The 12,740-nt window shown below is 33.8% G+C and overlaps 6 protein-coding genes across 6 annotated transcripts; 2 read left to right on the forward strand and 4 right to left on the reverse strand.

The window, feature by feature from the left end:
* Nucleotides 1–239: 239 nt before the first annotated feature.
* Nucleotides 240–3,095, reverse strand: SXM1 (Sxm1p; the record flags this gene model as incomplete). The annotated part of the gene is made up of 1 exon (XM_071054300.1): nt 240–3,095. One exon carries the CDS (start codon nt 3,093–3,095, stop codon nt 240–242), a length of 2,856 nt encoding a protein of 951 aa, XP_070908993.1.
* Nucleotides 3,096–3,722: 627 nt separating this feature from the next.
* SHE9 (She9p) lies at nt 3,723–4,958 on the reverse strand (the record flags this gene model as incomplete). Its single annotated transcript, XM_071054301.1, has 1 exon — nt 3,723–4,958. The coding sequence occupies one exon, from the start codon at nt 4,956–4,958 to the stop codon at nt 3,723–3,725; it is 1,236 nt and encodes a 411-aa protein (XP_070908994.1).
* A 339-nt stretch (nt 4,959–5,297) lies between these two features.
* Nucleotides 5,298–6,272, reverse strand: SPT3 (transcriptional regulator SPT3; the record flags this gene model as incomplete). The annotated part of the gene is made up of 1 exon (XM_071054302.1): nt 5,298–6,272. One exon carries the CDS (start codon nt 6,270–6,272, stop codon nt 5,298–5,300), a length of 975 nt encoding a protein of 324 aa, XP_070908995.1.
* A 777-nt stretch (nt 6,273–7,049) lies between these two features.
* IAT4 (Iat4p) lies at nt 7,050–7,700 on the forward strand (the record flags this gene model as incomplete). The annotated part of the gene is made up of 1 exon (XM_071054303.1): nt 7,050–7,700. One exon carries the CDS (start codon nt 7,050–7,052, stop codon nt 7,698–7,700), a length of 651 nt encoding a protein of 216 aa, XP_070908996.1.
* A 646-nt stretch (nt 7,701–8,346) lies between these two features.
* On the forward strand, nt 8,347–10,233 carry UBA2 (E1 ubiquitin-activating protein UBA2; the record flags this gene model as incomplete). The annotated part of the gene is made up of 1 exon (XM_071054304.1): nt 8,347–10,233. The coding sequence occupies one exon, from the start codon at nt 8,347–8,349 to the stop codon at nt 10,231–10,233; it is 1,887 nt and encodes a 628-aa protein (XP_070908997.1).
* A 411-nt stretch (nt 10,234–10,644) lies between these two features.
* On the reverse strand, nt 10,645–12,465 carry SAC7 (GTPase-activating protein SAC7; the record flags this gene model as incomplete). The annotated part of the gene is made up of 1 exon (XM_071054305.1): nt 10,645–12,465. The coding sequence occupies one exon, from the start codon at nt 12,463–12,465 to the stop codon at nt 10,645–10,647; it is 1,821 nt and encodes a 606-aa protein (XP_070908998.1).
* Between the last annotated feature and the right edge of the window lie 275 nt (nt 12,466–12,740).

Consider the following 12,740-nt stretch of genomic DNA (forward strand, 5'->3'; position numbering starts at 1 on the left):
TTTTTTTTTTTTTTTTTTATTTCATTCCCAAACCTTACAGGCTTGATACATTTTCAGTTCCATATATTTATAAATATTTTAATTATATTTCAGAATTTTCGGTGTATATTTCTATCTTGTTTTTTATTTATGTTTTTTTATTTTTTTTTGTTTATTTCTAATGTTAATATTATACAAATAGAGAACTAATAAGTTTTAATGAGGTTATCCGATATTTCTTCTTTTTATTATAATAGTGTCTAATTGTTGGCAACAAATTCCAAAATGACTTGTAAAGATTCTTTCTTGTCATCATTCATGGATGAAATTATGTCTTGGTATCTTTGTGGGTTTTCATTCTGTAATCCACTTAAGAACAGGGAAACTTCCTGGAATGCATTAACTTCATCAAGGACAGTTTCCTTCAGATCATCCTCATATTCCTCTAGATACTCATCCTCTTCCTGTGGTTCTAATAGATCAGTGCCATCTACTCCACCACTCAACTCCTCGCCTTTATTGATTGCCTCACGGTTTCTGATTGCAACAGGTAGCTGTTCCACAGAGGTAACTAGCTTGTTAGAAAATTCCTTCATGAATCCGCTTATACTACTTGGTAGTTCTTGTAGTTTCAAGATAGACATGATTGCCAATATTTGTAATTTTAAAGCAAACACACTTGTGAATTTGATATCAAACCATCTTTTCAATATTTCCAAAGTAATACCTGACTTTTCAAGAACCTGTAGAGTTTCAACAGGCTTGACAAATAGATATGCTAATACCATTTTTATGACCTGTTTGTTGTCTAGTGCAAGTTCTTCATCCATAGCTCTGGTCATTGCTTTCTCAAAGAAAGCAGTTTCTTTCATTGACAGTGCAAAACAAGTAAGTAAGTTCATAACTCCCTCAACATCATAATCAATCTCACTCTCAAGCTTCACATCCAATAGGGAAAGGAATGGCTCCACATAAGTTTGATCTTGGGGGAAACCTTGCAAAACAACTGTTTCAAAGAATACAAGGTAGGATTCGAAATAATCTAACGCATACGTCTGGAATGAATCCATAACATCGTGGAACATCTCCCATATCTCTGGAACAAACTGATTGTATAACGCCTTTGAAGAAAGAGCCATAGAATCCATTAGATCGACAATTTCAGTGATAAATGAAATTTGAGCATGTACAATAATAAATTTAACAACTGGTGAAAATTGTTCAATTAGTGAGACTTTATTCATCGACATGACCATTGTAGTCATTGTGGCCAATAAAGCAGCTGCTTGAGATTCTTGGTCTTGGTCACCAGTAGAGTAGGCTCCATTATTACTTTCAATAATAGATCTACCGACATTTAGGAATTGGTCTGCAAGATTAACAGCCAAGTCTTTGGCAAAGGGAGTCAACTCATCTGCAAAGTTTTCTACAAAGGCTTCCATAACTTCAGATAAGATATCAATTTCGAATTCTTTTGATAGTTTTAGTAATTTCTCCATAATTCCCGGAACTTGAGCAGAAATATGTGAATGTATGTTAGGGTTGGAAACCACCAGTGATTTTAGTGCATCTGCAGCTTCAACTTGAATTGGTAAGACATCGCTATTCAAAAAATGAGAATAAGTCAATTCAAAAAGTTTCGATAAAGTTGCCATATCATTAATTGAATTGGTGTAAGAAGCAATATTTTCAAGAGCTCTAGCAATCAAAAATTTATGTTCAGTTTGAGTTAAAAAGTTAACAATATAATGAGAGAAAATACCTTCCAAATCTTGTGGGTTTTGAAAAAGACCAAATAAAGTACTAATCATTCTCATTGCACCTTCTTGTTTGTAAACCCATACTATATTATTCTGATGTTGTGAGAAATTTGTAAAAACATCATTAATAAACATCAAAACATCATTCAATTTTTCAGGGCGAACAGTTCCCAACATGAATACAAAATCAGAAGATGCAAAATCAGCCATTGAACCATCTTTGTTTAAATCAAAATATCTCCTTGTATATTCTTCAGGATCATCTTCAAGGAGTTCAACACTTTGTTCATTTGCACATAAACATGGGAACACCAAATGTTGAATAACAACGTTCAAGTGTGGTTCGACTAATGGATAAAGATCATTGGTAATCATGCATTTCTCTAGGAATTGGACAAGGTAGTACAATGATGCCTCACCCAACCAAAGAGATTTGTTGCTCCATGATTCAATAAACTTAAAATACTCTTGCAAAATATTTGGAACAATATTGGAAAACACATAATTAACAAATTCTTTAGTAATAACCTTTGTAGTTCTGCTGTATCTATATAGAAAACGAGTTAAGTTACCAAATCCCCACTTATTCACCTTGACCCTTCTATCCAATGACCTGTCATTAGGGTCCAGCTCAAGTACTTCAGCTGGCAGTGGTTTCTGACAGATGTACAAGTGCAAATGAATCCAAGCGTTTAATTTATCAACATCAAGAAAGTACTTTGGTAAATTATTCAAACAACCATACTTGAATGATTTCAAGACCAAATACAAAAGCTCGTTCGATCTATAGTCACTTTGGTTAACCAATTCAGATGTTATGCCTTCAATAATAGGGAAAACCTCGAGAATGAACTCATCGATTACTTCTCTATTGTCAGACATATCCCATCTATGAACAATACAAACCTCAAAGACTAGTAATAAACCTGGGTAAAGGTATTCTGGCTTCCCACTTGTTAACAATTCCTTTACTGCAGGGGTTAGATTCCATTGATGGTCGGCATTGAGAATCCCTCTAATGGCCTCGGTTATATGTGGTCTTAGATGTGAATTTTCAGAGAATTTAATCAAATTTGGAATTAATAATTGCTTAATATTTTCTTGTTCTTCTGGTTTAATACCTTCGGTGTATTTAGTAGTATTCCATGATCTCTGAATTTTGTTCTTCATATAAATTGCAGAAGACAAACGAATATTCATAGGGATATCTTCATTAGCAACAACATTTAACAAGAAAGTTGTAAACCCAGGTTGTTTTTGGTATTCATACAATTGGTCCTCAGCTTGTTTAATAACTTTAGCATCCGATATAAGCGTATGTTCAATACAGCTCAAAATTTCCTGTTCATTAATCATTACTTTATCTGCTTTGTTTTATATTTGTGCACTACCGTTGAGAGAGATTATTCTTATTAATTATTAGCTTAAGAGGCTATTAATTTTCTTCTTAGCAATAACAAACAAAAATACGGTAAACTAATGGGTTTGCTATTCGAACAGATATCCTATTGTTAGGTATTTTCATAGAATGGTTTATAATAAAATAAAATAGCTAATAAATTAGTAATAAAAAGACTGATTTAAAAAAAAAATAGAAATAATCCAAACTCAAGTAATAACTCCGTATACTCAATAATAACCAGAAATAATTATTAAAACAAACAATAGAGCACAGGTAAGTAAAAGCTATAATGAGTGAAAAGTTAATAACAAAGCGATGACATTGATCGTTGGAAGCTCATCGGGAAAAAAAAATTAATATGAAAAAGTTATATAAGAATGATAATCTTATACGTACTTAATCATATGATTGAGAATTTAAATCACCGCTTAGTTGATGTAAATAGTTGGATTATGAATATTGAATTTTATTTACAACTGAATAATGAAAATGGAGATCATAATATAAATGCTTTGATAATGTTATGTTCATCTGATTCCTCTTTTTTGTTTCATTTATTTTTTGTATGAATCATATGATTTTTATATGAGATAAGAGAACAACAATCCCAGAAGGAGGGAACCGATTGATGATAATGATATCTCTATAACATTGAATTGGTAGTCATATATTTGTGATGAGTTGAGTATAGTATTTTTCAGTTTCCCCCAGAAGTTTTTGAATGAGAAGACTAATTTGTCTTTACTATTTTCTTTTTGTAGTACTTCCTCTGTTAGAAGATTTGATTGTTTGACTTCTTCTACTAAATTTTTGAATTTAATTTCTTGTTCGTCTGAATATTTTTCAAGGGCACTAATAACTTTTCCTTCAAACGATCCTGTGAGTCTCCTTCTTTTCCAAGGTTCAAGCAGCAATTGGAAGATTAAAAACAAAACTAAATTAAACCCCATAAGAATGAATGTACCCCATGTAGATGTTCGTCTAATTTTATCGGACCATATCTGTTCCTCGTGATACCTTGTCAATATAGCACGGTATAGATTGTCTGTTATTTGCTCTTCCTCTGCTTCAACATTTTTCACCTTCTCTTTTAAATTCTTTTCATTTTGAATATTCATAGCGTCATTTTTATAAAGTTCTGTAAAAGTCTCTAGGTCTTTCGGAGACCATGTACTTTTTCTCTGCAACAGTTCATTAAGCTTTTTTTGTGAAGTGGTTCTAGTCTCAATAGCCTTAGTATATTGTTCCTTTAGTACACTTCTCTCCTTTTTTGCATTTGAAAGTTTTTCCTCCATTATGGCAATACTATTTTTAAGTCTTTGGATGGAAGAGTAACCAGTAACATCGTTTAAAGCTCTTGTTGCAGTAAATAATGTCTCCTGTAAAGAATCGATGTAGAACTCGAGCTTTCGTGACCATTTCTTTCTGTGTAGTTCTCTTTCTGATGGCAAACCTTCTATTTTACGTGAAGTCAACTCATCCTTTTTATAGTTTAACCTAGAATCGTTACATTCGTCTTCCTGCTCTGCAAATTTCCTATTAGCTTCTTGTAGAGATGATTTTATTTGACTGGCATGATGTTTGTAAACCTTTTTCCCATTTACTAACTGTTCCCATGTTTTTTTTAACATATCAACAGTCTTATCATACTGATGGTAAAAATTGCTAGCAATTGATTGGTTTGGTTGGTGCTTTATCTTCTTATCTTGTAATAGCTTAATTGTTGTACTTATGTAACGAAACGATGTCCCTTTAAATAACAGAATATGAGATGGCTTGACTGCCAAGCTGCTAACTAAAAGATGTCGCCTAAACATTGTTGCAATGACTATTCTGTTGCTTTAATTCGCATTTATATAGACAGTTAAGCAATATATGTTTTTATACTTCAACTGTTTATTCTTGTTACTTTTCATCAAAGTGTATAAATATCAGGAAGTCCGAAAATCTTAACAAATACAAATAATCACAAATAATTGAGCAAAAAAAAAAGAAACGATAATATCCAATTGATTCAATTTGTCTATTTGATGTATAGAATCATGTGGGAATGTATTGAAGTTACTGGTTTATGTTAAATATATACTATTAGGAAAAAACAACAACAAAATAACATACAAAAATAAAATACTTAAAGTCATGTGGAGGTGGAATAATTATAGAATTATAGGTCTTGATGAAATCCTACCACCTCTAAAATTCGTTAATGCTCTATGTTTTTTATCGATCATTTGAAGTACTCTCCAAGCTTCTTCTACATGGTCTGGTTTTAATGGGTTGACTTCGTTGTCAGGACTGTCAAACAGCCTTTTCTTTCTCTTGATATTTTTCTCACCTCCCAAATCAGCATGTATATTCTGGGATTGTTGTTGACTTAGCACGGCTAGTTCACGTTTCTTGATCTTTAAAGCAGTTTCAGTCAAAGAGCACACAATTTCAAAGGTTAGAAACCCTAGAATATCGATAACATCATCATGTGGTTTACCCTCTGTAAGTTGAGTAATACCAGACCAGTCCTTAAACCTTTTACTTTTTCTAAATGTAAATGAAGCCTGACGACAATCTGACCAATGCACATATTCCTCTTTAGTCATATTTCTAGTTCTATCATCATTCATTTTTAGTCTTTTCAAAGTAGCAATGTTGGCTTCACGTTCATCCTCATCTAAGTCATCAGCATCTTCGTTATTCTCTAATGGTTGCTCATTAAACATAAATTGTAACTCCCAGGGAAGTTTAATTTGGGATTTTTTCACTTTCATCACTGCTGAGCTCTCCTTATCATCCTTATCTCCTGGTTTCTTACTTAGATCCTCTTCTTCACCACCAGCAGGAACAGGTGCATTAGAGTCCTGGTCCTTAGCATTTTTTCTCAGATCTTTCCACGACAGATAACTCCTCAACCTATTAACCTTAGCTTTATCATGTCTAATTAGAAAGATTACATCTTCTGGTAATATACTCTTCACACCCCTCGCATGTGCAGTCTTATTGGCTTGTAACAATATCTCGACGACTTGCCCTCGTACAATGTCTTCTATTAATGATGTAGTCTCTACTGGAGGATCATTAGTCTCTCCAGAAACAAACATCATTTGTTGGATTTCAACACGATACTTATGCTTATCCATTTCTCACCCTTTGTTTTGGTGGTTATTTCCACTAATATTGCTACTTTAATCTATTCAAGTATACTTCCAACAAGATTCAATCCCTCAGCAGTAAATCGCTAATATACCTTTATATTCCTATTATGTGCTATGAGGGCTCATTGTACAGACTTTTCGGCATCTCTCCAGCACTGCATATCATACTATACGTCTATTCATGTGATCATAATATTCCTATAAAACTTAATACATGAACTTTACCATAGCGGTCTATAGCATTATGTGAACATATGGATCCCCTATGGTATATTAGATTAATGAGTGTGTTCACTAAAATCTCGTCGAAAACACTTACAAAGTATGACATATAAAACATCGTATAGATTATGAACAGATTATCACATGATCATTTAGAAGCCTCGAGGATTTAATTATTTCTAATTAGAAAAAAGAAAGGCAAAGGAAAGTAATAAATTGTACGACTGTTATAGTCGAGGCAAAATTAATTAAACAAAATTAAATTCTCATATTGCGATGAGTCGAAAACCCTTAAATAATTAACATTTGTACATTGTGTGCCTCTGCTTCTGAGGATAATGGATGCAAAAAAAGTTGGTGCAAAAAGTGTCATTGTGCTCTACTTTTTGATTGTATATAGTATTATATAGAGTTTTCATATAATAACATTTTTTACTGATCATTACATTTCTATAATTGATCTCAAAGTGAAAAATACCAAGGTACTTTTAAATATAAGAAGGACTGCGCAGGAGTTCGATATATAACAAAAAGAGAGAAATGTCGAAACCACAATTGAACTACACTAAGGATGTTGTAAGAGCTAGTGAGACGCTATGGAAGGCGTTTGATGATTCAGCAGCTTTTGACTATCTAACGAAGAAGTTTTTCGATTTACCTACTGATAAGTTTGTCTCCAAAGACAGGATTAATGCCATTACACACTACTATGTGGCTTGTTACAGGGACGAAGGTGAGATTGCTGAGGTTAATGACTTTGATGCAGTGGCATTGTTCTCATTACCAGACAAACACTTGCCAAAGGCTCTAACCAACGACCCTCACTTCAACTTGATCTTCTTCCATGAATTACAGGACAGAATGAAGGAGGTTATCCCAGAAGATATTGGATACTACTACCTGTTTATGATTGGTAAGGATTTGACTCGTAAGGACACCAAAGGATCTGTTAGAGCTATATTTGATGAGTACAAGAGAAGGGCCGATGAGGAAAATTGTGCAATCGTGCTCGAAGCCATTGCAGAACATGCCAGATCGGTTTATGAGTACTTTGGCTTTAAGAACTATAAGACTTTCCATTATGGTGTCGGTGAAGTAAACGAAAAGGGTGAACCTGATAAGAATGGTAAAGGTTTTACCGGCTATCTAATGGTTTATCACAAGGACGGTGACAAAGTACTAAGAGGTTAGTGTTATTTATTTTTTTAATAGGTGTTTATAGTTTTATAAAGAAAATATTGCATTACTAGTAGCATCTAAAAGAAAATGATAACAGTCATTGATCAATACTCATTATTCAATGAAATATGAGTATTTATCTATTTCATATGTGGTTTTGTTAATTTTATTTCTAATCCGGATAGTGCGAATGACAAGAATCGATCCAATGCCTTTTTTTCGTAATTACCTCTGTCCTGGTACAGACGAATAACGCGATATACAAGTATAAAGATTTATAAATATTAAGGATGAGCTGTAAACCACAAGAAATAGAAAATAAGCAACGCGCAAGTAGTTTAATGGTTAGAATCTTACCTTCCCAAGGTAGGGACCCGGGTTCGATTCCCGGCTTGCGCATTTTTTTTAAATATTTGGAAGCAATTCCTCGTGTATAGATATATATTTTTTTTTCCATAACAAAGCAGCTTATATACCACAGACATAGCAAGTAAAATAAATATAAAATAAAACAGTATGTTTACCATTTAAGCATCAACCAATAACATTAACGGTGTCAGTTTAATCTTGGGACTTGATTTGGTTATCGTGATTGATATATATCCTTTCTCTAAAAAGAAATAGGAAATTGAGGAACGGAAAATAGTGAAAGTGGAAAATGACTAAGAGAGAAAGTAATTTAGTAAAGATAGTTGGCGAAGAAGCTTATAAGAAGCTCAGGAATACGAAATGTCTTCTTGTTGGAGCTGGTGGGATTGGTTCTGAATTACTGAAGGACTTAGTGTTGATGGAGTTTGGAGAGATACATGTGGTTGACTTGGATACCATTGATTTGTCGAACTTGAACAGGCAGTTTCTATTTAGACAACGTGATATAAAACAGCCAAAGGCTACCACTGCTATAAGAGCTGTAGAATTGTTTAGCAATTCAAAGCTGGTACCTTACCAAGATAATATTATGGATACTAAACAATTCCCATTACATTGGTTTGGTCAGTTTGATATAATATTCAACGCTCTAGATAACCTCGCCGCAAGAAGGTATGTTAATAAGATGTCGCAATTTTTGAGAATACCTCTGTTGGAATCAGGTACAGCCGGATTTGATGGTTATATTCAACCTATTATTCCAGGAAAGACGGAATGTTTCGATTGCACTAAGAAGGAAACGCCAAAAACTTTTCCGGTCTGTACAATTAGATCAACTCCTTCCCAACCTATTCATTGCATTGTATGGGCTAAAAATTTTCTATTTAATCAATTATTTGCCTCTTCTGTAAAGGATTTAGAATCTGAGGAGCAAGACAATGAATCATCTAAAGATTGGGGCACTGATGATATTGAGGAAATCAATAGAATAAAACAAGAGACTAATGAATTAAAAGAACTGCAAAACATCATTATCAAAGGTGATAAGTCAAATATAAAAGACATCATTAAAAAACTATTTATACAGGATATCGAGAAATTGCTACTGATTGATAATCTTTGGAAAACCAGAACTAAACCCAAACCGATAGCACATGATACATATAAAGAAACCACCTTGAAGAAGGATCTGGGACATTTGAATCTTAATCAAATATGGGATATTAACATTCAAATTATAAAATTTGCCCAAATTACGGCGAAGTTGATGGATAGATACCACAGAGAATTATCAATTGAGTTTGATAAAGACGATCAGGACACTTTAGAATTTGTGGCTACTGCGGCTAATATTCGATCTCATATATTTTCCATTCCTATGAAGACCGTTTTTGATATCAAGCAGATTGCGGGTAATATTATTCCAGCTATAGCTACTACCAATGCTATCATTGCTGGACTTTCTTCACTAATGTCATTAAGAGTTTTAAATTTATTAAAATATGCTCCGGTTGACAAGCCAACAGATATAAATATGGCATTCACTGCTAAAGCCAGTAACTTATCTCAAAATAGGTATTTGTCCAATCTAAAGCTAGCACCACCAAATTGTAATTGCGCCGTTTGTTCAAAAGTTATACGTGGGGTGGTTAAGTTAAGCCATACAGCACTTAAAAATAACACTTTTGGTAAATTTATTACAGAAGTAAAGCGTAAATCAGGCCTATCGGATGATATATCTATGATTGATACTAACACTCAAAGATTATTATATGACTATGACTTCGAAGACCTTGAGAGTAAATTTTTATCAGAATTAGGATTACAAAATGGTTCAATCCTATTGATTACTGATGAAGAGGAGAAAGACGGACTAAGTAAGCAATTTTTGGAGTTGTATCTCGATATATCTGATTCTGAAAACATATCTATGCAAATTCCAAAGGTGGTTCCAGAATTTAAATTTCCATTGGAGACAAACAGGGACACCTCTAATGAAGAAATTGAGACGGGATCAATTTCAGGGGTGGAAAACCAAGCCAACAATATTGTTATAATTGATGAGGAGGAGAATTTGAATGATAAGAAACGCCCTTTAGAAAATAATGACTCTGAATTAGCTCGTAAAAAACCCAAGGAAAGTGTGGTAGATGATGAGATTACTATCTTAGATTGAAATATATCATGTACATACATGGTCGACCTAGTAATTTTTTTTTTTTTTTGTATTGCGTAGAAGACTTAAAAGTACTAATATGATAGGTTTTATAAAATACAAATGCTAACAGTATATATTTTTATAAATTCTTCGAACGATAAATTTAGTTTATTTGCTATGGGTAATTTATATATATATTTTTTTATGATAAAAGATAGTGCAAAAAAGGAATAATAACAAACTGAAGAATGGAAATATAACACACTGGAGGGAGAAAAACATGTTTCACTACTATTGAGATGCCTCCTTCCTTATTTATCCGAAAATTGAGTGGTATATTATGTACTCTAATATTTCGATAATACAACCTCAAATGAATTAAAGTAAAATTTCATAAATGCATGTGAACAGCACATGGGATATACCGTTTCAGGTCCGATTGGTCAAACGCGCAAACCAGGATTCCCTCTTTCTTGCTCGAGCATCAGTAGCCTCTTGAGACCTACTCAATGGCGACCTCGGTCTATCTATCCTCTCCAAAGCAGGTTCGGAAGATTTTGAGAGTTCATCATTTGAATGATTCAATATTAATGAAAGAGGACGCGTATTGCTTGATATGACACTATTACCGCTAAGCGATCGTTGAACCCGTGGTATTGATAACAGGTGTTGTCTAGGTGGGTAATTGCCTGTTGGAGATGAAGACAAAACATCAATATTTTCTTCATCAAGCAGGTCATCACCTTCACCATCTGTAGCAGTGTCTCCAGTATCACTTAAAATTCCAGGTTTATGGAGCCAAGGGAATAATCTTGATCTTCGTTTATTACTGGCGATAACATCTGGCACAGGCGGTGCTGATCCAATGGACCTTGAATGGGGTCTTCTATACTTTGGGACTTGTAATGACTTCGGAGGTACTGGTCTGAGAGGAATATTTCCATTTTCTTTTCGTAGTTCACTGGTGTTCATTATGCCCAGCTTTGGAATATCGTCATTAGAATCGGTGCTTACATTTATAGTAGGTTTTTCACTCACTTGATCAGGATTGGTAACCACTATTTTCTTGGGTTCGTCTTGCTTTATACTATCAGTAATATGCTGCTGCTGATCTTTCTTTGCCATTTTTAGAAGATGAGGTAGTAGTTTATATGTGTATTCAATTAAGAACTCTACTACCAGCCTAGAAAGTTCATAAGCCTTTGGGTCTAGATCATGTTGTGGATGTGATAGGATAGATGGTTGGAAAATTGCAGCTAAGTTACTACCAGACATAAGATTCAGGTGAGATTGTCTAGCAAATAAACTTAACAAATCTAGTAGATATATGGTTAGTTGTTTAGAATCACTTGAAAGCATCACAAAGAGATTTTCATAATCCTTTAAAGCGGCTCTGATATCTCTGGATAGCTTCTTCTTCCTGCGTTGTTTCTTCTTCTTTAATTCTTCCTCATTCTCCAGTTCCTCCTTTTCGTTGTCACCATCATTAGCTCTATCATCCATTTCGTGTTTAGAGTTTCCGGAAACCTCTTGAGATAATGAGTTTTCTTTATTTGCATTTGGGTGTGAAACCTCGTTACTTATCATATGTTTTAAGATTCGTGGTCTCTCTCTTAAGGGAGCTCTAAATTGTTCATAAAGTGCTAATGGTATGAGCGGTTCTTGTAAATTATTTAAATATCTTCTCAGTAACGAGGCAACATCATGGACTGTGTAGGGTTCCCAATTATTAAACTTCGCACCATAATCTGGTGGTGATGAGAAAATATACTGTAGTTCTTTGATTCTTTTACTGTTACCAGCAATGCGGAATACTCCCGATGTGCTTAATCCTTCAGATTTCAAATATGCCCCGCATTTAGCTACCACAATGGGGATCCGTCCAAAACTTACTAATTCACTCTGCACAATAACTTCAGCATTAGCCACACTAAGTGATTCTGATAATGAGACACCAAAAACTCGCCCGGTAAAGCCATTTCTACCAGACAAGAACTGATCTCTATAATCTCTAAAGTCTTGGTCTTGTTGCGAGCCAGAAATGGCCTCATTTTTTATTGGAGAACCACTATTCTTTGGAGATGAAGAATGGAAGGAATGTCCCTTCTTGGATACTAAGTCAGGTCTCTCCTTAGATCTAGAAGCCAAATTTTCTGATGATATACTTTTCGGGTTATTCACAAAATTCTTCCAAAATGCAGGCATATGGGCCCTAGAAGGAGATAGAGAATGCTTCGAGCTATTCGGCATTATAGGTGTGTTTTTTGTTGTTGTTGTCGTTTTGTTTAGTTTTCTATGTCGATACTTTTATATTTCTGTTTTTTCTGTTATTTTTTCCACAATTAGGATTGAAAAAGGTCGTTACTTTTGTTATGTTTTCAGCTTTTTATTTTTTTTTTCTTTTAATCTTTATTTATTAGCCCTTCTATTGTAAATTATTTTTTTATCACTCAAAATCTCTCTATACTTTAATTTGCTTTATTTTCCTCAGAGTAATGTTCCTTAAATTTTATTGTTTTAGGCAA

The sequence above is a fragment of the Nakaseomyces bracarensis genome, assembly GCF_045282275.1.
Source record: "Nakaseomyces bracarensis strain CBM3 chromosome Unknown Scaff13_0, whole genome shotgun sequence".
Classification (NCBI taxonomy): domain Eukaryota; kingdom Fungi; phylum Ascomycota; class Saccharomycetes; order Saccharomycetales; family Saccharomycetaceae; genus Nakaseomyces; species Nakaseomyces bracarensis.